The sequence below is a fragment of the Columba livia genome, chromosome 1 (assembly GCF_036013475.1).
Source record: "Columba livia isolate bColLiv1 breed racing homer chromosome 1, bColLiv1.pat.W.v2, whole genome shotgun sequence".
NCBI classification, from domain to species: Eukaryota; Metazoa; Chordata; class Aves; order Columbiformes; family Columbidae; genus Columba; species Columba livia.
Genome location: NC_088602.1, coordinates 143973153 through 144000151, shown reverse-complemented (window position 1 = coordinate 144000151; position 26999 = coordinate 143973153). Strand labels below are relative to the sequence as shown.

The following is a 26999-nucleotide window of genomic DNA, read 5'->3' as shown; positions in this document are numbered from 1 at the left end:
TACAGTCTCCATTTTATTGCTGCTGGTTGTGAAGGATCTCTGATCACAACAAGATTATGGATGAGGAAAAAGAATGGTTTTCAAATTCTGTTTTGGTTGCCTGGACTATTTCAGGGTAAAATGAACATTAAATATACTTACAATGTGCACAGCCCAGGTACAGACAGATACAGCTTATATTCCTGAGTACAAACAATATCTACAAAATACACCAGGTATGCAACTGAACTGCTCATTGCTTGTGCTGTGTATTACTTAATTGGTGGAAAAAAAAAAGAATTTTTTGGAAGAGCTGTTTCACCACTGCATTCTGCCTGATCACTTTTTATAGCTTTTTCCAGCATTTGAGTCTCCAAATGTTTCTCTGGAATAACATGTTTCCTTGTATTCTGCACATCATTTTCTATTGTGCCAGCAGAGGACCCAGTGGGAGTCAGTCTTTCAGCCAGTTCACTTCTCACTTCATCAGCTGTGTCGTTCCAGATATTTTCTATAATAATAAATAAATAAAATGATAGAGTAAGACTGCAGACTCTTAGCTGTAGATAAACACATGATCACCATAAATTCACAAAAAAAATCAGTTGAATATTTTCTCTGGGATCTTACAACCACCATTGGTGCATTCTTTTGCTCTGAAAGTGAAGTGCACTATGGTGTGGTGTCAGTTACCAGAACTATGTTGCTGTCAGGAGGGAAAAGATCTTTCTGTGTCCATCTTTAGTACTGCCAGTCTTCTTGCTGGCAGCCACTACAAAACATAAGTAATGGGTTTCTACAGAAGGGAGAAATAGTGGCTTTATCCACCACGTTCCAGCAACCATCCCATATCTGCACGCTGTGTTCTATCACCTCACCTTACTTCAAACAGATGATATTAAATACAAAGAAATACCAAACACTGACACAAATACACTTATTTCTTCAGGTAACACATGCTTACCAATATTCTCTTTTTTCTTTTCTGGTGTAGAGAAAGAGACATCACTCAGATTCCTTGAAGACTGTGTTTTCTGTTTTGCTCTATATATTTTTGGTTCCTGAATCCATGCATGCTTCATTGCTTCATCGGGAGTCATGCGTAAGGCAGGTTCCCACCTTAAAACCGTGGTAGACAAATAGTTATTTAACAGTAGCTCTAGCTGAAAGTCAGTTTAAGCAAAAAGATTCAATATTGTCTCCCAAAAATCATGTCATGACGACACTGTTTGAAACAGAAGAATTTTAACTGAAAACAAGGAAAAATCTTATCTAATCTTCTCCATCCTTCTAAACTTTTTTATTTACTTCGGCACTGTGTGCTATGCTAATGAAACCCTCTGCAGCATCAAACCATTTTTAAACACAAAGATATGTAATTCACAGTGTTATTAGGGCAGGGATCCTACGCAATATTTGTTTCAAGCTTTTCATGTTCTGTCTATACAAGCTCCAAGAAAGGGAACACAAATGAGACATAGGGTAATTAATGAAAATACATCTTCCCTAATTTAACTGCACCTGGAACTACTGTACAGACTTAGTGTAACAAAACATGTGAGATCTTATTATGGAAGTGAAATTTTTTTATAATTTTTTTTTTTTTTTTAAATCTCTACATCGACTTTATCCTCTCACAGGTTTAATTCACTCAGTTCTCACAGCTGCATACTCACAAGTACCAAGTGTTCTGGCCAAGATCACTTGTGTGTCACATAGAGGACAAGAGCTGTCAGCTACTGAGTCCTCATAACATCTCTGAAGTTGTTCATGATTGGTGATGATGCCTTTAGACAGATCTATATCCTCTAGGAGTCACCTGCTGTTTGAGCGTGGTTCTTCAGATCAGAACTTTGCTAAATTCAGTTTCCATAAATGTTAGGCAAGGTAGCTACCTGTGGTCTGGTTTTCCTTGTATTTTGGGATATATGTTTGTTTTCCTTTTGGGCTAACAGGAAAATTAATGGTGCATGTGATATTCTGCAACCTTGTTGCCATGCAATTGCTGTGAGCTTTGAGATTTTTCACTGTTGTGGTCTCATCAAAGCACAGGTGTCCTGGCTGTGACATGGACAACACGTTCCCCGATTTCACAGGCGGGACCAGTGTCTTCTGCTCCAAATGCAGGCCGTTCTTTCAAACCTTCTTCTGCTGTTTCTTCCAGTGTTCGAACACACATATCTTACCAGTCATACTGCATACATATCAATCCTAATATCTGTGTTGCTAATCTCTGTATCAGTTGCAGATTATTTTGTTCTGATTTGTCTAATCTCAGTGCCGTCCAGAACTGTACAGAAATAATGTAGGAAAAAACCCAGATTCTTGTAATCACAAAATCTGACTGAATTTTTTTGGTCTGATGTTTTCATACACAAAACAGGTGTATACAAGTTAAACAAAACTATTTGTGAAGTCATGGCAAATGTAGCAGGCTGCTTTGAACAGACACAGATTGGCAACTGAAAAAGACAAAATAGTTCAATTCTTTTTGTCTCAAAAGGGTTTTCGTTCCAAACCTTGCTTCATTCCTTTGAAAATTTAAACAAGTCTAACATATGACATTTTTTTTTCCTGCATGGCCTGAAATGACTAGTTTACAGGGTCTTTTCGCTTCACTGAAATTATTTTCTAAATGTTCTGATTCAGCCAGCAAACCAAAATGGATCAATGACTCATACAGATTTAGCAAACAGAGAATATTAAAAGCAACCTCCTTGTGAAACAGATAGAGATGATTTTAATTTTTTTTTTTTTTTTTACTGTAACCACAAGTTAGCTCGGATTTCGTTTGGAAATTACTACCAAACTGCTAGAAAGGAAGTTACAATCAGTGCTAAAGAAGACACAAAATACTAGCCTTGCATAAGATACAGGTAATACTAGGGAAGGTGTGGGATCAGTTTCTGCTGCCATTACATAGCACAATTTAGGATTCAAGCTGACCCCAAAAGTGTTACTGCACCTATGCAAGACATCAGTATTTCAGGCAACCAGACAAAAGTTTCTTCTTGCATACTCAGTCTTTTAGTTTGATGGATAGGTAAAACCTCATTAGTAACCATCTCCCAAGCAAAAAGACCTATTAGCAAAATGACACCCCATATCAGCTGGGTCCATGGGCTCTCCCTCTATAAAACATTCAGTAACCCGACTGCCTTGGAAAAGACACATGATGAAGTTTGAGCCATGAAATAGTTTGCTTCTCTCACAATACTTAATCTATTAAAAAGCCCCATTTACTTTGTGATAACAGATAACGCTGGTGACATTAAATCATGTCTCTCTTGCCCCACACAAACACACAGACACTTCCACTGACACTCTCACTGTCAGTGTGGTTCACTATTGGCTGTGGATCTCCCTTCTTGGAGATACTCAGAACCCACCCATACAAGATCCTAAGCAACCCGCTCCCACTTTGCTCTGCTTTGAGTGGGAGGGTGTGCTAGATGACTTCCAGGGGTCACTTCCAACATAAATTATTCTGTGATACTAGGTTAAAAGTTCCTGGCATAGAGAATCTGTGGGATTTCTACCTTTTGTGAAGCCTGTCAACAGTTACAAGTTATTTGCACTTTGCAGTTTACAAAATCATCAATTTCCTTTAAGAAAATAGCTGCAGACCACTTGCCATACTAGGTATTCAGTAACAAAATCCTTGACTGGAGTAAAGTCAACAGTTTATCCTAGAAATGACAGGATCTGAGACATTAGACTCTTGCATTCTGAGCTCCAGTGATTTAGAAAAATTCATTCCAATCAAAAGAACAGAAAAATACAGTCTATCAAATAATTCTTGAAATGTGCAACATGGCTGCTGACAACGAAAAATAAGTACAACTATAATAAGGAGAAAAGGGCTTAAATCAGCACACAAACTATTAGGTAACATGCTGGTAACTGTGCTCAGTAGTTCTCTTCATCAGCCACCACAGGCAAGAAGCAAGCAAAAAATACCATTAATTCTGGGGTGGAGATATGTCTGAAAGTACCTTGCCTCTTTATGCTTTGCTGAGGGGGAGGTGTATGGGATATTGGAGCTAAAGAATCTAATCTCACCCAAAGGAATATGCAGGCAGAGAGCAAGGTCTTTGTAAGCAGATATCCAAAGAAGCAGAACTGTTTTCATACATATACCACAGCCTATCACCTGATTGGCATTTCCAAGGCCTAGCACTGAAAATATAAAGACATTCAAGCCAGCTAAGTCAGCTCTCAAGAGAACTCCTGAAGGAAAACGGAAGATTTTCTTCCCACCAGAGTGGGAGTTAGATGTAAGTATAAACCCAACTTTGATCTCCAGACACGCATTGCCTTGGGACAGTGCATTAATATTACCTGTGTTATCTGAATGAACCTTTGTCTTAGATAACGTAGAAAGAATTTAATACAAAGGCCTTAATGGGTAAAAAATCTTTGCTTCTAGAGTTTAGTCTCCAGCATCAGAAGATGAAGATCTGCTTTTAGATATGATGATGTCAACTTTCTTTTGTACATTGCACTAAGCCTATTAGTCTTTTTGTGCAATGATTTCTCTCTGCAGTAAGCTGTCAATAATAATAGTTACCCAAATGCTACCATTAGGAATAAACAAACAACAAAAAATAACAACCAAGAAAAGCCCCAAAACCCGAAAACACCCCACAAAAAAAAAAAAACACCCAGCCTTTAAGTACAAGACAATGTTAGCAAAGTTAAAACTAGCCAGCTGCATGTAAGTCAAAACTATGAACTTACATTAGACATCCTTTCAGAAAGTCCAAGAAACCAGCATCATGGGTTTTCAGCACTGTGCTTAGATCCTTGGAGTCTGGGCATCTCTTCTTTCCCTTGCTGTTAGTTATGGATTTAGGAAAACCTTTGGAATCTTAAAAAAATAAAGATGTGCTCAGAGAATTATGTTAAAAATCCTCACTATATGGTTAAGAGAGTTGCAAAACCAGTACTAACAAAACCCACTAACTCCAGTTTTGTTCTGTTGGATTGAATTGGTAGTCTGCCAGTTTTGTGACAAACAATATTTGTTATATTCTAGACACTGCATCCTACCCTGATTTTTTTTTTTTTTTTTTGTTAATTTTGTGTGATTTCCCAAACCAAATTATACCCAGGGGAAAGAACATAATCTGAATTAGTTCCCAAAGCCCACTGCATTCCTTATAGCAATAATATTTTCAATGAGTAACAGTGGAATGGATTTCCCAATCCTTTCCCTTTCACTTTGGCAAGGAGAGGCCCATAAACCACAAAAAGCACACCACCAGGTTCATTTATAGGCTTCATGTTACCCACCCATTTATTTTCAATACATCTTTCTGAGAGAAGTTTTGTCAACTAAGAAGGAGCTAAGGGTCTCTGACCCTACTCTCTACCAATGACATGAACTAGTGGTTAACTAGAAGGAAGGAATCCTGCAAGGACAAACAATCAGAAGCAGTTACCAAAGAACGTTCGCTTTCTTGATGCAGCCTGGATAAAATCAGCTGGTGGAAGACCCAATACCTTCAAGACAGAAATCAAATTCATGGAGTTACATTTCACAAACATACATAGCAACTGTCAGGAGAGATGGGGTATTTTACCCTCGCCCATTAGAAAAGAAGTTGAACGTAGCAATTTATTGTGAAATGTCTACAAACCGTTTCCTCTTGTGCCATTTTTTGTGGAAGGAATTGATGGATTAGAGAGATCTGTATACAGAAAATGTGAACTATAAGGAATGACACTGGCTTCTTCAGTACCACAGAAGACTCTAAGAACAAACATCTCTGTTAATGACACATGTAGGTGGCCATATGGAGAGATATTGTCTTTGAACAATCTTCTACAAACTAACATGGCACTAGAAGGATCAGAACTTGGGGCTGAGTTCGACATCAGGTTGTAGATCAGTATGGAGGAACTAAGTAACTGACTTACAGTGGGTCAGTTTTGTACCACTTCTAACATTTGCACCAGGAGGGTGAGCTGAGGTAGGAGATGGGATGGTACATTCCTAAAACTCTTTGGAAAACAGTTACAAAGATGACAGAGCCAAACTCCTTGGCAGGGGCATACAGTGTAAGAATGGGCAACATCCACAAATTATGGCTTGAGAAGTTCAGGGTGACTATTAGGAAAAACTTTATCACAAGAAGAGTACAGCAGCAGCTGAGCAGGTCACCCAGAGAGTTTCTACTCAAGCTTTTGAGGTTTTCAAGTTTTGTGACAGAAAGACATGGCTGACTAATCAAATGTTAGCAAAAATATCTCTTTCAGCAGGAGTCTGGACTAAGGAGATCTGATTTGACCCAAACATATTTGATTTCTGCAAAAATATGAGCCTGTTATGAGCAGATTGTTTTGTTATGAGTGGATGTGGTTCTTCTGCTCTAACTTCTCCATACAAATTCTGACCAAATAATTATATTTTTCCTTCAGAAGCCAGACAGTGAGTGTACAAAGAGGCATTCGGCACATGAAATGGAAATAACAGGTTTGTGTTAGAGGTCATCCTCTCAAAGAGCCCTTTGACTGTAATAAACTTCCCTCTAAAAGGCCAGCCCATAGCCAACCGTATTTTTGAGATTTCTCTTTGTTTCTGGCAGTGTAGTTTATCAAATGAGTATGCAGTTCCGAAGATAAACACAAAAATTACCTCCATGATGCAAGCAAGTTGGTCAACTTCATTTTCCCCCGGAAACAGTGGGTAGCCTGTGTAAAGCTCGGCTATGATACAGCCTAAGCTCCACATATCAACAGCCATAGCATAAGGATGACCAAGAATCACTTCGGGTGAGCGATAAAACCGGCTCTGAACATAGGTGTACACTATATCAAAACAGAAAATTAGACAAGAGGCAAAATATCATAACTGGGATAGAAATGTGGATTTAAGATATTACAGAAAAGTGAAATACATGTTCAGGCATCACAGAGCATCACATATCTACTCTATTGATTAAGTGACATTAAGGGATTGCTTACATAGGCTCTGAAAACCTTTTCTAACCCCATCCTAAAATCAACAGTTGATATGCTTTCCGCTATTCTATTTGGAAATTGTTCTACAAGTTTCACTGAAAGAAATTGTTCTACTAATGCTGTGATTCAGCTTACTTCATGTCCATTTTCCTATTTGAAGATCTTCACCTTGCATCAATCAACAGTTCTTCACTTTCACAGGCTTGTGCTGTATGAAATACTGATTTCACTAACACCTAGGGAATATCTCCTACTGCCTACTTATTTCCATATTAATGCATTATAGCCCCATACCAGACATCAAAACATTCCAAGACTGAGCCTCATCATAGTGAGTAGACTGATTCTTTTACCTCTTGTCATTCAGACAATTGAACACAATTACATAATGCAAGCTCTGTTATTTTTTTATTCCTATCTTTCTGATGTTACTTTGCTTATATTTCTGCACTTCTTTGTATCTCCACATGTTCAACAACTTTCTGGAAAGAAAATGCCCTGAAAATTAGGCACTGCACAATATGTCACTAAACCAAATCTGTACAGTTAGAGTACCATGGTGGCAATCTGCGCCCTTGTGGATTTGACCAACTGCATAATTGTTGTCTGCTTTTTGTCATTCTTGTCACAAATAAACAGCTGACCTCTTGTTTTCTATTCTCTAATCCTCTACCACTTTGAGGGTTGTACCAATTCTTGTCTCAGCTGATCGAGTCTCCTCAGTCATGCTCCATCTTTCACCTGTTTCATGTTTCAAGTTGTTACTCTGCAAATATTTCAGGCGACTTCTCTGATTACTTTTTACTCAATGGGCCAACCTAAAATAATTACACACTCCTATAACACTGGGATATAAATTTGAATCCCAAAATACAGATGGACTGGTTTGGTTCAATCTAAATACCAATCTTTCATAGGAAAAATATGAGCCATTTCAGACTAGTTTTGTTTTTCTAAGTTAATAAAATGCAGTGCAGATTTCTTTACTTATTTTTCTTTTTTTTAACAGGTCATATTTGCATTCCTGATTAGGATATCATTCTTGCTTTACAATATGTGTATTATGTCAAGATTTATTACTAGGTGAATTTCTATGCATTCATTTCTCCTTTACAAAGTTTGTTCTGTTATCTCCTGCATATTCTACTTCAATATTTGATAAGAATAAAATAAGACAGAACTTAAACTTTCTAAACTAAATGCATAGTTCCTATTCCCCACATTGCACTCATCCAAAAAGTACCAATTATAGTTTAACAATCTTGTTGAGAAAGGCTCTCTGGACCTGATAAACTCCTTGTTAAGTATTGGGATTATCCTCATAGGCCTATTTCAGCTAACCACTCTTGCAAATGCAATTCTGATTTCAAAAGGAGTAGAGGAGCTGATCAGGTTTGGGACAAAGAAAAAGCACGGTAATAGCTTACTTGTCTCCTACCAGTGTTTGTTCCACCACCAGTGGCTGAACAGTTAATCAGATTCTAATTAGGGGCATAAATCACTATATTAGCTCAACCAAAGAAAGTTTTTCCCCATTCTTTTAAATTAAGAAAGCTTATTAAGAAAATTACATCAACTTGACTTTTCTGCAAACCTCTTTGGTGTTCATAGCAGCTTGATCCAAAATCAATAACTTTAACTGAACCTTGGCCTTTGTTGTGTAATAATATGTTCTCCTAAAGAGGAAAAAATCACAGGGGAAAAAGGGTTTTAACACCACATTAGGTAAGTGAACATTTTGGAAAACAAACAATGCATAACACATTGGTTTTACACTTATCCATGTAGTAAAAGCTTCGAAGTACAACTTCCTTGGAAACTTATTTACTAACATGACTAGCTATCTGTTAATGCACAATTAACCAAAGCAAAGGGGAGATTTGTAAAGTTACCCGGTTTGAAGGTTAACTGGACATGGACACTGGTATCCCTCACGTACAGTCCCAGCCACTGCACACTGAGAAAGCTTGTTGTGTGTGCAGTGAGCTCCCTCAAATTCACTGTGGTTAATCTAGCAAAAGGTAAACTCCATCTGGTTGCTTGCTGTGCTAAATTAACGAGAACCATTCTTCTGTAACCACAGAAAGCCCCTGCCCCACAAATGGGTCGTACTTCACAGTTCTTCCCTCTACTGCTTTCAGTGATCTCCAGACTCTGTAAGCACACCATGCTCTGCCTTCCAACAGTGGGATGTGGAGATCCCAAGGCAGTGATGGACAGAAATGGTAGGGTTCTATGGGTGATGAGGTGGGTGCAGGTGAGTACAGCACTGTGTGCCTACAGCTCCAGCTGGAGAAGCAACTCTTAAACTCTTAAAGAGCTAGCTCAGGAATATTCACATGGATGAGTAAACATAGGCTATTAGCTCTCTTCTGACAAGCTGAATTTCATCCTCGTTAAAAATCTGTGTAAATGAAGGATTTCCTTTGATTTCTTTTCTGATCATACAGTCTTCGCCACTTCTCAGCAGAGAGATGGCTACCTTTATCAACTAGTTTTAAAGTGATTATACATAAAAGCTTAGAAGGACTGAGGACACCTTCCAGTGTAGCCTCATCTAAGTGTTCCTACTCTGGCAGGGGGATTGGACTAGATAATCTCTTGAGGTCCCTTCCAATCCCTAACATTCTGGGATTCTGTGAGTAGTTCTCAGGTTGATGCCAAATAATGACAAAGTAGTTTCCTCGGTAATTAGTGGACTCGTAAGGAAATGTTGTGCATGATAGGAGAGAGAAGCTGCTACTGATAAAAGTAAAGGACTGACTTTCACTTCCCAGCTGTTCTTCATTCTGTCATAGGAAGAAGTATCCTCTCTCTGCAGCTAGCTATCTCATCATGCTCATGGTAGGACTCTGTCTCTAAAACTGAATCTTCCACAATGCAAGGGAGCTGATTAACTGCAAAACCAGAGCCTGGGAGCAGTGATTACCAAGCATGAAGTCCAGAGAAACTCCATATACTACTTTATGTTGAGAAATATCATAGGATGCAGATGGAATAACAGATGTGAGTTTCAGGCAACATAAATTAAATTCATGAAACTGTACAATTGTAGAATGAGAATGAAATTATCTTTTAGTTAACTCACTAAACGTTCAATAATATGTTATTCCATTTAAATACAGGCTACGCTCATTGATTTGTCAACCTCACTCTTTGTCAGTGGCTGTCTGGAAAGAGACTTCCCATTGGACTAAAATGTTTCTGATTAAGATATTTTGGTTATCTTGCAAGCCTCGCTTCTCACTGCAAATTCGTCTTGCAAAAATGTTGGCAAGACAATGGGTAAAGACTATATGACTCTTCTGACTTCTGAGTCAAGATACATTAAGCAAAGAGAGAGGAGAATTTAATCCTTAGCATTTTTACTTGAGAGCTTATTTGTTTATTTATCTATTGATTCATTTGCAGTTTTGAAAAAGAAATCAAGACAAAAGCCTGCCTGAAATGAAAATAGAATTAAAATACTTCAGAAATCTCAGAAAATTGCAAAAGTTTAAGATTGGGGTTTAAGGAGAATGGAAATGTTTCACCTAGCATGAATGCCTAGCAGATAGAGCAGCAGGAATTGGATCACAGATGTTCCTCCAGAAACAGGTGAACACCCTAAAATACTATAGAACTGCTTTGTCATTTATTAAGCTACTTAATTTTATAATTATGCATACAAAATTAAATAGACTTAATGGGATAACCTGAAACAGACTGCTTTGTGAATATCTCTTTGCATTATAATGTCCCTCATATTGAAATACTTAATTTCACGGGTACTTTTTTGTTTCTCTCAGCAAAAAGTCAATAACTTAATTTTATTCGTATTTGCATACATTTTGGCAACCACATGATCTCATATGATATTGCAGTGGATGAACTGAATCAGTGGAAAGAATCACTCAACTCTAGTACTAATACAGTCAGAAATAAACTCGTTTCTGTATAAATACCCTATTGAGCTTAAGGATTCTTCTGAGAGTTCCTCTTGATCAATAAAAATGAGATTAAGATAATGTATTCTGTACAGAATAACAGGTTATTAAATGACTGTACTTACAGGCTTCAGATCACAGTGAATGATTCTTTCCTGGTAGAGCACTTGTAAACATCTCAGCACACATTGAGTGAAGTGTCGAATTAAAGACAAACTGAAACCTTGGAAATTATTCTTTTTTATCAGCTCATACAAATTTATTCTGTGAAGGTTGCAGGGTAGAAGAGAACACAGAAAGCAGAAAAGAGATTAGGGAACTTATTTTTAAAGGCATGATGAGTTTACAGTGCATTAAGAGGGCATTTAGCCTGTCTTCCTACATGAGAGAGGACTCATGCAGAAGAAAATGACTTAGCTATTTTCCTCCTTGAGAATGCTCTTCTGCATGTAGTATGCACAAACATTTCCCTGAGCCTCCAGATCTAAAGAAGGCATAATGTCAGTGGGCTTGCTTGCTTGCTAAACTTTGTGCTATATTATGCAGCTGTGCTGTATTTCATGCAGAACAACAATCATCAAAGAACTGGGAGAAACAGATTTTCTTCAGTTTCCTTTCATTCTCATTTGTCTTTGCCACCTCGTGTAAATCCTTTTTGTCTACAAAGTCCTTAATCAGCATTAAAACATTCTGGATGAATACCCACAGAAATTCAGCTTCCGTTAGGTTTTTATATTCCTGCTGTCACCATTGTAACTTGGCTCCTCCCTGTAGTGCATTAAATGATGTTGCTAACTTCTCTCAAGTGTGGCTGGCAACATGTGAGCCCTACCCTGAGACCCCGAGGGCACCACCAGCCCGGATGTTCCTGCCCAGCCTACCCTGGAGCCCCTCCACATACCCAAGGCCCAGGACCCCATGTCAGCCCCCTTGGGGCCATCATCGCCTGCCCCAGCAATGCCACAGCAGTGCTGGTCTCCAGCTCCCCACAGCCCTATTATGGGCCCCACCAAGGCAGTCCACCTGCAAGCCCGTGTCTCAACCCAGCCTTGTCCCATCCCTGTATCCAGGTCTGCGCTGCCCCAGTGCCCCCTGGCTACCCTGCTCCTGCCTGTCAGACCCTGTCCTGATGGACTTGAGGGAGCTCCCATAGCTCCCAGCACCAGAGCCTCAGGGAGCCCCCAGCCTGGCCTGCACCCTGACAAGTATTGAGTGCTTCATGTGTGGTCACTCTTCAGAGGAGGAAATGGCCACAGAGATGGTGGCTATGGAAGTGATGCATAAGCATGTCCTCAGCAATATCTTCTCAAGAGGTGTCCTCAGCGGGACCACATGTATCTGCAAGGACATAAACAAGTGTAGCTTTCTGCCTTCTCCGCTTGTACACCACCGTAGTCCAGCAAGGCCCTTTCCTTCAGAAGCAAGTTACCAGACTTGATGGAGAAGAAAGTTCATTAATTAATGAGTTTTCACTGTATTTTAGATTAAATAAAAATTTCACAAAAAAAAATATTTTTATATGGCAACCAGTCTCCAGCTCTTCTGTGAAGAGCTGAATATAGTGTCTATCCTACGAACATTTTCCTACAAGCTTCCAGAGCAGCCTTCTGAAAAGACTGGTCTGTGTCTTCCCTGAAGAGAAGGAGTCAACTCTTAGCTCTGTGTGTCTGACCGACACACTCACATGCAGCAACACAATTAATTTAGGTCTCCTTGATACCGAGCCTTCCATTCGAGGATGAATCTTCAACAAGGGTTATAACGTGTGCACCAGTGAGAGCTCTACTTTAAGGGATAGGGAGCTATAGGTAACCTCCATAATTCCCAATTGATGCCCTGATTGCAAGGAGACTGGTGAATAAAATAACCTACCTTCTCTAAAATTTCTCCAAATTTCCTCCCAAGATGTGTCCTGCATCACAGGTTCACAGAAAGCAAGAAGCAGCTATATTTTAAAATTACTTAATATTATTTGTATTTATATACCCTGAAGTTTACCAGTCCTGAATTCATTGTTTTCCTCTTTTCTCCATAGGTCTCTCAGGGAAGAAGACTTCAGTGCACACCACAGAAAAAAAGGGATGGATCAGGTCTGTGTGAAGTTTGAATGGGCCTTTTTCCATTCACCTTTGGTGATCAAAGGTTCAGTTATGCAGTTTGTATTTAGAAAGTATTAGTTTCTTGTAACATTAAAAGCTACAAATTCTTCCGAAGAAGACATAAAAATTAAAGCTTGTAAGGCACAAAATCTACAATACTCCTTAAGATTTGTGTAAAAGAAAATATATACTTCACCCCAGCAGTTCAAAGGAAATACAGAAGTGATTGCGAAAGTAGAAGTATTCCTTCATGTGAATGATATTGTGAGTATCATCTTTGTCCTTCTTCAGGAGAGCATCAAGGATCTTTACTTCTACCAAAGCCTGGCTGTGAAATCTGAAATATCACAGGACACGGGACTGGCAACATTAACTCAATCTAGCATTTGTATTTCTACAAATGCTACAAACACCACAATCTTAGTGTAAACTCAACATATGGAACAATGATCAAAAACTTACCATTCACCCCTGTTAACTAATGTAGCTTTGATTCATTATGGTTGTTTCCTAGTCTAAATGTACTGGCCTGACATAGCATTTAAGAGTAGTTATTTTGACTTGTCTGAAAAAATGCTTTAATGAAAAACAGTTTCAAAGGAGCTTCCAAAGTAAAATCCTAGTGCTTTCAAAGTCCATAGGAATGCTTCTGTTTACTCTGATGGGACCATATTTCACACCTCCCACAGTAAGACAGTGAGTTTTGAAGATCATCTTTACCTTCAGTTTTCATTGAGGGGGAAAACTGAACAGCTATAACTTGGAATACAGCTGTTCTTGGACTCAACAGTATCATTCTCATCTGCTCCGTTGACTCTCGTTCAAGCTAAACTCAATTAAAAATTTATAACTGGTCACATAAAGAGAAGAGGTTGCTTAGGACCATAGCCAGTCTCAGTCATGCAGGGCTGGTTACCTGGGCTGTGCATTAGCTGTGTCAAAGAGACCTCCTTCTAAGTCTGGAAAAACTGTGCCTGCTTTCACAGACTGTGTGTGCACCACACTCAGGCCAATTCTGAGTCCCTGACATCATCTTTGTTCACTCTGTTCTCACTGTGCTTAATGAAAGCCTGATGTACAGGTAGTTTTATTTTGCTTTGTTCACATTATCCCAGATTGTCACTGCCTATATAACAAAGAGCTGATTGTACTGATTTAAAGTCAACAGTGGTCTTACCTTTTCTTATTCCTTATTATTTTCAGTGCCACCAATTCGTTGGTTTTATGATCCAAGCATTTAGCCACCTGCCCAAATGACCCTTTCCCAATCACTTCCAGCACTTCATATCGGTACGCAATGTGGTCATGTAAAACCTTTGAAAGAAAACAAGTAGTTCAGGTCCAGGTAATATGACAAAGATCAGGTTTTAAAGTAGCTTGTGTGTGTGTGAGTTTGCCGTCTATGAAAGATGCTGGACTGATAGCAAGTGTGCAGTTCATGTACTTGATAGCAAGTATATTAAACAAGGGTGACAGAGAAAATAACAAGTGCATGCTTCATGAATCCACCTACCTTGGATCAGTCCTGAATGAGATGCAAAGTGGGTCTGTCTTTAGGATTCTCTTCTGAGTTTTAAAGTGATTGGTACTGATGTTTTCACTATGTGAATATTTATCTTCTAGAAACAACATTTATCTCACATAGATCATTTAAGGGTTGGCAGACAGTCACTACAAACTTAATGAGCTGAAAATGAATACCATAATTTTTCCACTTACCTTTAAGTAGGAACCATGCTCATCATCATAACAATTATTATTCTGGGTTTCAGGCAAACCTTCAATCTTTTTAGCTTCCAGCCCAAGAAACCATAGCTCTGTATAATTTAAAATTTCTTTTTGCTCATAGACTGTTAACTGGTTTCTAAAATTTTTCAAAGCTTCTAAATCAGAAAAAAAGAATATAAAACCAAAAATCAATAAAATGTCAGAAACCTGATGGCAAATTGCTTTTACAACTGCACATTTTACAGTAGAGGATGCCCCTTTGAGCAGGAGGTTGAGTAGCTGACTGTTAGAGGTCCCTTCCAACCAACATTCCTATGATTCTACAATGTTGACATTTTGCACAAATTTATGTTTCTTTTACTGACTTATAGTATCATATTCAACAAAGCGTTCATCATCTGTCAGCAAGACTTCTAAGATTAGGTAAAAACTATTTGATTCTGAGGAAAGTCAGTTAATTCAATGTTTCTGAAAATCCCATCAGTTGTCTGCTTCAGCAAGCTTCATAGCTTACATGTTAAAAATTGTATGTTTTCATTAATTTGATTGTCATATTTATATAATTGCAGTAAGCTTTAGTTTACCAAAGCTTTCAAATACCTGTTTTTCTGTTAGAAAATGTCAAATTCAGATGCATGAGGTTAGGAATTAAATGGGGCCCAAATCTACTGTTCTCCTAGTTCAGATTCTTCCCGCACAGAAACATTTCAGCTATCCTAACACCTCCACTTACATAATTTAAATCTAGATAAATAATCAGACAGTAGCACTACAAATCAACGTGTTCTCTAGGCATGCATGTGGGTGTTTTGTTACACAGTGGCAGATCTTCACCCACTAATGCAGGGATGCTAAATCATTTCACAGCAAAAGGCCGTTACTTTTTTTTTCCCTATACTCCTTCTAAAAATAAATTAACTCTGCCAGAAACTTTCTAGATCTGAGAACTCCCAAAATGCAATTTAGCTCACATAGAGAAAATGTGACACAGCTACAAGCAAGCGGGGAAAGTGTCTTATCACCGTAAGAGAATATTGCTGTCACTTACATGACCTGTCATGAGTCAGACAAATATACATTCTTTTGTATAATGCAAACTTCTCTCATTTATATATTTGTGTCAGTCTATTAATTCCCCTATTGCTTAGATCCCTAAGCAGGATTTTGAGAAATCAACGATCCTATCCATATTCCATTCCTCCAAATTGTTTACTAAATGTTTCAGTAACCATTTAGCATGGGACCTCTGGTCACTGAGTATCCTGACTGCACACGCTCCCTGTCTAGGCAGACAGCCTATCACTCCAGCCTTTTGAGCATGCTCTGTTGTATTCTACCTGAAGCTGTCATAGGCAGTTTGATGCTGGTGCTTTCCAGTTCTGATGGTTTTGTCTGGACTGTGGTATCACTTTCAGAAAGAATGTCTGGAAGGTTAAACTGGGAAAAATTGCCTTGAGTTCTGTTTTCCTGCCAAGCCAAAAAAAAAACAAGAGTAAATTTGTAAATTTTGCTTTCAGATATTTTCATGAACAGTCAGCTGATTTGCAATTATACAAATATATACAAAAACATATTAAAAATGCTACAACACAAAGACAAAGCTGAAAAATATTTATTTTGGATTTGCTGAGTGTCAACCTTGTGACAAGACAGAACAAATGTGCTTGGGGACTAGAAAGCCCTACTTACCCAGAGAGCAAATTCTGCCAATAGCACTAGAGGCTATCAGATGATGGAAAGATAAATTTCTAAATAAGAAAAGGAAGTTAATCTTTCAGGTTCATTCAATACATGGGCACTCACTTTATAGAAATGCTACAAAGTGCTGTGGTTTGATTAAATTGCAGTAACTCACATGAGCTAGGGTAGTGTCTGAGTATGGTCTTCCTAGTAGAGAGGGCAGGAAAGATAATCTAATGGGTATCAACCATCTCACATTTTATTTGGCACATCCACTGGAGAGTTGTGCTAGAATCTGTGAGATGGCTTGTGCAGCCCACAGAACTGCAGGGACACCAACTTGGGTCTGCACATGCACGTTTGTAACAGAAACATCAAGATTGGCATGAATGGGAAATGAATTGGCCTGTGTGGGTATGGAAGCACTTGAAGGAACAAATTGCAGAAGAAAGGATATATAGATGTCACCTGTATCATCATGTCATCGAGATCGCAGCAAACGTCAATTCTCAGGGCTCCCAGAATTGGAAAACAAAGAACAGGCTACAAAATCCAACCATGAAGAGATGATGGAGGGTCGGAGATAAAAGAAAGCCAGAGAAGGTGACAGAAGACAGTGTGTTCTGGGATAAGGGTGTAGTGTGTGAGGGCCCAGGCCATGTTCTCATCAGTCCCTTCATTGAGGAGAAAAGACTCAGCTGGAGACACTGCATCCAATGGATCAATACCTGGCTGAAGCTTCAGAGAGGGCTATGGCTTCTATGAATGTAGGATGAGGAACAAGAACTGCTGAGCATGAACAGGATCCATCTGATGAAGCAGGCAAGAGTGTCTGCAAACAGCTTTGCTAACTTCGTGAGAGCAGTGTTTAATTAGGTACATTAGGGAAGAGTCATCATTACCTAAAGGCCCTGATATTCATGGGGTAATTGAGTCACCTCAATACTGTTGAAGTGGCAAAATCATTCTGGGAGGTTTCTGAACTGTGTTCTTAATGCGGGTGATCTGAGATGTGCTGCTGGACCTGATATTCACATGCAAGGAACAACTGGTTGAGGATGTGAAGGTCAGGGAAGGGCAGCTTTGGTTGCAGTGACCATGTGATTGTGGAATTTAAAATCCTCAGAGAAGTGAGACAAGCAGTAGAACTACAAACCCTGATATTCAAAGAAAGCAACTTTTGTCTTGTTCAGGGATCTTTTCATCATAAACCCATGGAAGACTGCCCTGGAGAGTAAAGTAAATCAGGAAAACTCACTGATTTTCAAAGTCAGTCTCCTTAAAGCACAAGAATAGTCCATTCCAACATGCAGAAAGTTGAGTAAACATTGCATGGATGAAAAGGGAACTTCTGACAAGGCACAGAGTAAAGAGCAAAAAAAATGTGGAAGCAGGGACGGATTATCCGGTGTACATGTAAAAGACACTACCTGAACATGCAGGCACGTTTAGGAAAGTCAAAGCTCAGCTGGAACTGCAGGTACTAAGGGATGTGAAAGTCAATGAGAACAGTTTCTGTAAGAACATCACCAGCAAAAAAAGGGTAAGGGAAATGTGAATCCACTGCCCAGTGGAATGTGGGACCTGATAAGCAAGGATTTGGAAAAGACCAAGGTACCCAATGATTTTCATTGGTGAGTTTTGCCCTCAGGCCTCTGAAGTCCTGGAATCTAGAAGCAGCATCTGTGTGGAGAAGCCTTACCTGCAGTAGAGGAACATAATTAGGGACCACTTAAGTAGCTGGATATACCTAAGTCTGCAGGACAAGATGGGATGCACCTGAGGGTGTGGAAGGAGCTGGCCAATGTCATTGCAAGGCACCTCACTGTCATCTTTGAAAGTCAATGGCAATTGGAAGCAGTTTCTGACCATTTGGAAAAGGTAAACATCACATCTATGGTCAAAAAGGGCAAGAAGGAAGCTTCAGGGAACTACAGGCTGGTCAGCTTTACTTCAGTCCCTGGTTGGACTATGGAACAGTTCCTCTTGGAAGCCATTTCCAACCAAATGAAAGACAAGTTAATTTGGAACAGCCAGTATGGATTTGCCAACATAAGTTGCAAGCAAATAGTGTCTGAACAACTTGACTGCTTTCTCTGGTGATGTGATTGGCCTGGCCAATGAGAGAAAATGAGTGGATGTTATATACTTTGACTTCAGCAAGACCTGTGACAGTCTCCCACAGTATGCTTGAAATGTAAAAAGTGAGATATGAACTACATAAATGTATCATAATGTGAGTGGAAAATTGGCTGGATGGTTGGGTTCCAATGACTGGCATTGGTTACTGGTGGCATCCCTCAGAGATCAATATTAAGGCCAGTACAGTTTTGTGTCTTTATTAATGACCTGGACTACGCATGAGTTCACCCTCTCAAATCTGCAGACCATAGCAGGGCTGACATCCAAAGGGACTTCAGCAGGTTGGAAAAACAGGCTATATGCATCTTCTAAAGTTGAACACAGTCAAATACTACATCACTCACCTGGAACAGAATATGCCTGTCCAACAGGACAGCCTGGGGGACAACTGAAAGGATGTAGCTTTGCAGGGAAGGGCCTGGCAACAATCTGAACATGAGGGAGCAGTGTGTCCTTGTAGCAAAGGTGGCCAAACCCATCCTGGGCTTAGTCAGCAAGAGGATAGCCAGCAGGGCGGGAGAAGTGCCCCCTCCTCCCCCCATTTCAGCATTTGATAGGCCACACTGGGAGTACTGTTTCTAGTCTGGTGTCTCCTAGTACAAGAAAAGATAGTGACCAATTGGAGTGAATTCAGGGAAGAGTTCAAGGAATGGTCCAGGGGCCTGGAACACATAATGTTCAAGGAGAGGCTGCAGGAAATATATTCATTTGGCCTGCAGAGAATGATCTTATGGCTGTCTAGTTGCTTTACAGGATGGCATAGAGAAAGCAAAGCCAGACTCTTCTCAGAGGTGCATGGTCCTAGGATAAGATGTGTATGTGGCTAATGGATGCAAGTTGCAACAAAGGAAATGTTGATTAGATATTATGAGAAACATTTTTACTATGAGAGTGGTTTGCTACTGCAACAGGTTGCCCTGGGAAGACGTGGACTCTCCATCCTTCGAGATATTCAGAACCCAACTGGACAAGGCCCAGAGTAACCTGCTCCAATTTTGCACTGCTGGCAGTGGGAGGTTGGGCTAGATGTCTTCCAGAGGTCCCTTCCAACCCAAGTTATTCCTAAATTTATTTATAATTCCTCATTGTTTGTGAAAGCCCTGATGACTCACAGAAGTGGGACAGGATGGAGACACGAAAGATCAGTCTCTGTCAGTGTCAGGAGGGTACAAAAGCTATATTCAAAAATCAGTGCATGGTTGCCAAGAAAAGAAGAATGCTGATGATGTAATATGGACTGACCAGTGGGCAGTTCTAGTCCACCATGTCCTTACACGAAGTCCTGCCTGGTGCCACTTGGATACATGCCTCATGGTGCTTGTGAGTTTTGGATTAATAATGTGTTACTGCAAGTGAAAATGGGCTTGTTTTAAAATAAAATAATCTTTCCACACTTGCACGTAACCTTTCTACTTTATTTTATATATTTTTTTTTCAGTATTAACTGCTACAAAAGCAGGGCAAACAGGTATCAGCAGCACCACTTGAACAGGTCACGTGCAGGACTGTGCTGATACAGGTCAGTCCTGCTGCACTCCTGCTGAGCCCCAGCTTGTGAACTGCACTCCGCCCGCTCCAACACACACTCTCTCAATTCAGCAATGCTGTGTTATTTCTAAGGAAGGGTAAACAAATAAGGTCTTCAAAGCAGACAGCACATAATTACACTTTCTAGATTGAAATATTTATTGTCCCCTGGCATTCCTAAGCCAAGCAAAAGGCTTTCTTACTGGTGTTTACACAGCTTCTTATAGAATTTACATTTAAATAATAAATAAATTTATTATTAATACATTTATTATTGATATTATTAAAAAATTTATTAATAATATTAATTATTAGTATTAATTATACATTTTACATTTAAATAATAATAAAAACTCTGTAAAATCCTTGGCTCCAATATTTTATTAGAAAATAAAATGGAAAGATGGTTCATTTTCAGATGCAAAACTTAATCACTGGCTTTTGTAGTGATTGAGTGCAGGTTGGATTTATGAAGGCCACAGAATGAAGCTTTAGAGAAAATTTAAATAACTTCGGAGACTAACCCATTCCACTTCATCACTAGTGCTATTTTGCATCTTGTAGCTTTGCTCAATCATACAGACCACCCTAACTAAATCAAATAATTTGTAGTGGTGGCGAGCTGCCAATTTCAAAGTCATAGTATTTCAGAAGACTCCTGACTTCCAAAACAAAATGCATTGTGTGGAGACTTTCAGCAAGAGGTCTGAAAAGACTTCATATTGGAGCCCTACAGAGGCTATCAAGTCCCTCAATAAAAGGACTTCATTGAAGCAGAGGCAAGGTGAAAAAAGGAATGATGGGAGTAGTGGTGGTGAATAGTGCAGGTCCCAGATTTGTTGGGGAGACAAGAAGCAAATGAAGAACAGTACAGACAGTGAATGTACATGGGATTTGTGAAAAAAATTAGAAAGAAGGAATTCCAAAAGTGAAGAAGAATTTAAAAACTTCCTGTGATGCTGGATGTCCATTAAAATATTTGGAGATACACACAACCATGCTGGTAAGCAATTTATCTATTTGACTCTTTATAGTTCTTCCTTTTTTTTTTTCTTCTCTTTAACTATTGCTGAAAACAGAAACTGATGCATATGTTGACACTAAATTATTTCTCTCTTCCCACACACACGTGACGCTTTGCCACTGACACTCTCGTAGCAGTACTTAGAGAGAGGCTGATTAACCAGTCAAACACAAGATGTGTAAGAGCTTTATAACTCACCTGAAAAGAAGGGAGGACATTCTGCAAGCTCTTATTTGTTAGCTGAGGAAGGCTGCTTTCAAAGGGGGGAGGGTGTGCAGTGTCTGCAACCAAACCATGCTTTGCTTGACCTTCCAGATGTGGGAGGGAAAGAACACTGCGACTGATTTTCTAAACAGAAAGCATAAGTAAATATTATATAAGGACGTACAAAGGAACTTGGTGTAACACCTTCGAAAACCGGAGGGATTTAAAACCTTGAAAATGTGCATGGTTCACTTCTGACACATAATGGCTAAGGGGAAAAGAGCAGATACTCCCTGGCAGCTCCCAGTTGTACTAATGGGCAGGGAGAGGTTGTCCAGGCATTGGGCAGCCTGGCACGTTTTAGGGCATGAAAGTTTCCCCACAAGAGCATCTCCACCCAGCATCAGAGCAGTGACTCCTTCAGCTGGAAAAGGTGGTTGGGCTTGGAAACTGAAGAGCTGTTCCAGGCAGCAGGACTCTTCAAAGTGGGAAAAACAAGCATATGTAGGACAGTAAGCAGGCATGAAGAGTAAATGACAGCCATTAGCTATTCCCAGTGGTAGAAGAGAAATTGGAACTGGACTGCTGCCAAACACCGGGTGGGAAGACAGTGGGAGGGTCTTCCCTGCACTGAGGTCTCAATATTTCCTTTCCCCTCATTTCCCATGGAGTTCAGTTCGACCAGGCCCCTTTGTTGTATTCTTTGTTAGTGAGGAAAAGACAAGCTCTGTGCAAAATTTACTGAAAGATAAATTCATTTGAAAACTTCAGGTTTAGTAGTCCTTCCTTTAGACTTCTCCCATTTATTATTTGCAAAACATTTCTATACCACTCATTCTTTAAAGTCAGTTATTTAAGGATGCTCTTGGATATCTAAAGTGAGAGAAATCTAACTCTTAGTACCAATTTTTGAGGTAGACTATTTCTTTGGCAAATAATAAGAAATTATTTAAAACACATCTGAAATAGTTCAACTATGCACTATCAAATGCAGAACAAGATCCAGAGAGTTAAGGCTATAACCCATATAAGCCTGTGAAATTTTTGTCATTGGGGAAGGACAGAAACATATTTGTGAAGCTTTTGACAACAAAGGAGAGGTTTGGTCTTTTCTCAAAAAGCAAAGAAACAAAGCTCTCAATCCAGCCAACCTGAATGAGTAAGTTTTCCTTTCCAATACTGTAAGAAAATCTTTAAAACCTTAGAACTGAGATTCCAGTGGACTTTTCATCAAAGCTGCAAGAAACAAAAGTGGCCAGGCAAAAGAAATGCCTCAAATGCTATTGAACAGGCACTTGGGACAGTCATACAGCTACAGAAGAAATGGAAGAGGGCAGGGAATAAAGGACTCCCCTCTGCTCAGATTTGTTTATCATAAGGGGCCTTTTAGAAAACAAGCATTCAGATATTTTTAAAGTCAGCTGAAGAGTCACATACCTGATGGAAGACTCTGTTAGATCCCAGATGATCTCTCTCTTGAACAGTCAGTTGAGACTGAGAAAATGCATCCACATGGGAAGACTGCAAACATTAAACGATGCTTTAATAAAAATTATTCTGGGGAAAAAATAAAAACTCCTAAAATATCTGTATGGTTTCTGTGTTTCTTTCCTTTGTGGCAATGCCTGTGCCAACACAGTATGTGAGAGAGGACCACAAAAGCTGCTGATAACGCTCTGTGCTCCAGCAATTCCTTTCCCAGTTGAACAGCTGTTTTGTGGGCAGGTGCAAAGACAGCTTGCTTTCCCTGTTATGCCTCTCGGCAGGCTTGATATGTCCATGTGGTCAGCGGAGGGGAAGGGGGGGGCTTTGCAACCCCTAAATATATGCTTGAAAGCAGATAGTGGGTCTGCTTGGAAAGGCAGCTTGAAACTGTGTCACAAGGTGGACTGTGAGCCCTTCCACTGTTAATAGCAGCATTAAACCGATTCAACTTGTGGTAAAAATTTTATAAAAACACAAATCAATGTTTAAATTTACTGAGATATAGAAAAAAATCCACTGGTTCCAATGGACAGATAATATCAGCAACAAATACAAAAAAAAGAAACATGGGGAAAGTGCTCAGCAGCGCATCATTTTTAAGTTTTTGCTGCTGCTTTTGGCAGCTTTTTTATAAAGATAAACACGATAAGTAGCACTGTACATTTCTGTCCAATAACAGACTGCAGTGAATTGCAGAAATCTTTATGATAATTTAAGATACTGAAAACTGTGTGACTAAAGCAGATTGCAGCTCTGCTCTAGAGGCTGGTGTAAACCCCACTGGGCTTGGTCAAAAATGCTCCCTTGTCCCTGGGCTCTGAGGCAATGTCATTCCACTCACAGCAAATAAAAAACACCTTTATCCATGTAGACACATCAGCTCCACTATTGGTGTTCTGAAGTTGTATAACAGCAATATTTTCTTTAGAAGCAGAGGAACTTGAAGCAGGGAACTTTAATTTAGACTTTCAAAATAACAAATTTGCAGTCAAAATTATCTTATGGATGTGAGCCGCAGATTAAAAATACTTAAATAAAGCAGCAGGGTGTTTTTGTTTATCTGTTGTGCAGCCATGGCCTGTACCTGCCATGCAGTCTTTCATGGGCAGAGCACCTGCTGATGATAAAGTCTTTGCTCTTTGCAATGACTTTTAGCCTATCCGGTGCCAGTATAACTGCCAGGGCATCAATTTTTAAAGGCTTTTGTTATGAACTTCCGTTAGTCCACATGAAAAGATGTTTACATGCTGGAAGAATATGCTTAATGTGTTTTGTGCTGGCTAGTGTCATAAAACATCTGCCAAGATGCAGCCTAGCCACACTGAAAGAGCCTCTGTCTGATCCTGAAAGAAGAAGGGACAACTCAGATTAGACTGCTGCATCTGTGCTGATACACTGCATATACATATATATATATATAGGAGCTGTAGCAGGCGAGGGATGCTTGTGTACAAACTGGTCTGTGTACATACAGTGATCTCAATATATCCAGGGCACAGCAGCATTGCTGCAAAGGTGCAAATTAAGCTGAAGACTCATGTACAATGGCTGTGACACATCCTGCTTTCTAAGTATGGAATTGGTGTTCAGGGAGGCTGTGGGGTGTTCATCCTTGGAGATGAGGTTAGAGACCTCTAGAAGACACTTCCAAACTAAGTGTGGAGAGAAAACTCGTTTTGCAAATCTACTTAATCACATGAGGGAAATGCTGCTCTTTGACATGCAGGTTCAACTGTCTCACCATCAACCATGAAGACACCACTAACACTGGGCGGATCAGCTAGAAACTGCCCTTCGGACAACTGTGCTTGTTAGTGTCCATTGCAGGTATCTTCTCTTTCTTTTCCTTGAAAAGTTGGAGAAAAAAAAACCCACACAAATGAGTAAAGCTTTCTGAAAGCTTAAAGGGTAAACTTCATAATCACAGCAAGCTGAGAACAGCTCTGGGTTTAGCTTTATTATGCTGATTGAGTACAGTCTGAGATGAAAGGTTATTGATATCTGTGGAGCAGAGGAGAATACCAGCAAAGGGAAAGGTAGTAAGACTTTGCAGGACATAGTAATTCCCATCTTTGGAACTGGAGATCAGCTAGCCAGGGATAAGGGATTATGTGCTGTAAAAACAAAACATTTCCAGGGTCACCACAACAAATGTCCCCAGAAGAGAATAACTGGATTACTGCATCCTACATATGAATGTCCTAGAGCATGAGATACTTTGCCCAGTGCACCAAATATCCTTGTGGTCACTATCCTTCAGTGTGAATTTGCATAGATGACCTACAGAAAACCCAGTACCAGACTATTTTTACAGACAAACACTTCACATGCAAACTACATTTCTGCATTTCAAGGGAGAATCCTGTTTGTTACAAAGATGAGTCTGTGATCCACATTCATAACTCTATTAGATATATCAACTGAGCTCCTAATAGGACTATTAATTTTAATGCATTATATACTTTTTCTCACAACTCATGTGTATTTTACTCCCACCTAGTTTCATTTTTCAGTTTCTGGAGCTGATTAAAACATTACACTCCATTTAAAGACAGTTTCTTGACCACTTTGTGCTTTTGTAAATACGAGTCATTATGAAGACAGGATTTTAGAAAGAAACAGCTATCACTGAAAACCAAAGAAACAGTACATACCTGTAGAGACTGCAGAGTCTTCACTCCAAAATGGCATTGTATTTCAAAATATATTGTATTTATTAAGAGAGCATGAACCATTCACAAAATGTCTTTAAAACACAGCAAGAACTAAGGAAGCAGGTAAGTGAGCATGAAAATGTGCTGCCAGAATTCAGAATCTATCTGATGTCCCTTCACTGGGGAAGGATTAGCAAGATTTTGAGATGGACATTTCTCCTTTTACTCTGCAAAAGCAAAGTCAGTCCATCAGCCCATAGCTGTGCCTTGTTTTAATAATGGAAATCTGTGATTCTCTTTGTCTCTCTCAAAACCTGCTTATCAAGGGCTTATAGTTCTTCAGGACTCTTTGGGTAATTAATTCAAAACCCCTTAAAATCAATAATTTATCATCCTCATAACATTCCTCACAAATAAGTAAATAGCATAATCTTTTATCCATGGAAAAACTCATCTGTACCTATAACAGTCCTGCCAGTGGCTGAATGGGGAGCAGGTGCATTAATCAATTAGTCTGCACAGTAACTTACTTGATAATAATGATCCAGATGACCCATCAGCTGCTGCTCCAGCATAGCCCTGTATATCTAGTATGGGAACTACAACTAAGCTCTTGTGACTGGTTTAATTCTGGTGGATGCATCCTAAAGAAAAACTGCAGCAACTCTTACTATTCCACTCCATTTCACCCCTGGCTGTCCAACTCCTATAGCACTTGGCCTGTCCTACAGTTCCAATATTGCACTTCAACCCCAAACTATCATCTCCTGCTCTTCCAACCCTTCAAATCACATATTACTGGTCATTACCTTGATAATTCCAGTTATCACTCAACAAACAGAACAATGTCCTCATTTACTGCCTAGTCTGCAGTCATAAGGAGTTTTAGGCACTGAGCATACAGCATTCTGCAAAATCAGAAATTGTGACACATTTTTATAATTCCTGAAATGTCAGCTTATTTTTTTCAGTTTCTACTTTACCAAAGAAATCAGAAATGTACTAGAATTTTAGAAACTATAAACCACACAACTATGTAAAATATAGACTCCTTTGTCTCCTCATATAAATGGCCACTTTCTTCTCTCTGTCCTCTATCAAAACTGAATAAAGCCTGTAGAACACAGAGAGACTGCAATGTAGGTGTTAAATCACGCTATATATTAAAAAGCCATAGCAAACGCACTCTCACTCACGCAAAATACAGTAGGAACATAAACATTTTCCCCACCTTGTCAACTATTTCTGTCAGCATAACTGCAAGAGCCGTTTACTGCAGGATAGAGGTTGCTTATTCCATTCGGTGAATGCATTTCAGGAAGCCCACCTTCATCTAGTCAGAGCGTAGCAGGATCAGTTTCATACACAGTTCCCTGATCAGAAAAAAAATGGATAACCCCTCTACTTGGCTTCAGATTTAAATTTTTATCCCGGAAATATGCCAGTGACTATTAGCTGCTCTAGTATTCTTTTGGTGGCCATCTGTTCCCTTTCTCAGCCTCCTTCTAGCCAAATATAATTTTCCATATTTATCATGGCAAGTCAGTAATAAGAAAGACAAATATAACAGGATTGGCTGTTCTCC

At 39.4% G+C, this 26999-nt stretch overlaps 1 protein-coding gene across 3 annotated transcripts; it reads right to left on the bottom strand.

Annotated features, from left to right (window-relative positions):
• Positions 1-26999, bottom strand: DYRK4 (dual specificity tyrosine phosphorylation regulated kinase 4). Of its 3 annotated transcripts, none has more exons than XM_005503036.3 (14): positions 26646-26999; positions 22713-22796; positions 21270-21419; positions 16036-16165; positions 14690-14853; positions 14148-14284; positions 13167-13307; positions 10997-11135; positions 8540-8621; positions 6620-6792; positions 5424-5484; positions 4720-4849; positions 944-1098; positions 1-490 (listed from the first exon to the last, which is right to left on the bottom strand). In XM_005503036.3, exons 1-14 carry the CDS (start codon positions 26667-26669, stop codon positions 252-254), a joined length of 1809 nt encoding a protein of 602 aa, XP_005503093.1. In that variant the 5' UTR covers positions 26670-26999; the 3' UTR covers positions 1-251. The 3 variants fall into 3 exon arrangements, with proteins under 3 accessions (XP_005503093.1, XP_064890734.1, XP_064890727.1); XM_065034662.1 differs by lacking the exon at positions 26646-26999 and adding an exon at positions 25945-26004; XM_065034655.1 differs by lacking the exon at positions 26646-26999 and adding an exon at positions 25415-25732.

Excerpts from the sequence above, each read along its gene's own strand:
- DYRK4 (XM_065034655.1), bottom strand. The coding sequence starts at position 25,495 with ATGGTTCATGCTCTCTTAATAAATACAATATATTTTGAAATACAATGC. Across the intron at positions 21,420-22,712 it reads CTAACAGAGTCTTCCATCAG|AAAATCAGTCGCAGTGTTCT; the intron begins GTATGTGACTCT and ends CTTTCTGTTTAG. Across the intron at positions 16,166-21,269 it reads ATGTCCTCCCTTCTTTTCAG|GAAAACAGAACTCAAGGCAA; the intron begins GTGAGTTATAAA and ends TTGGCTTGGCAG.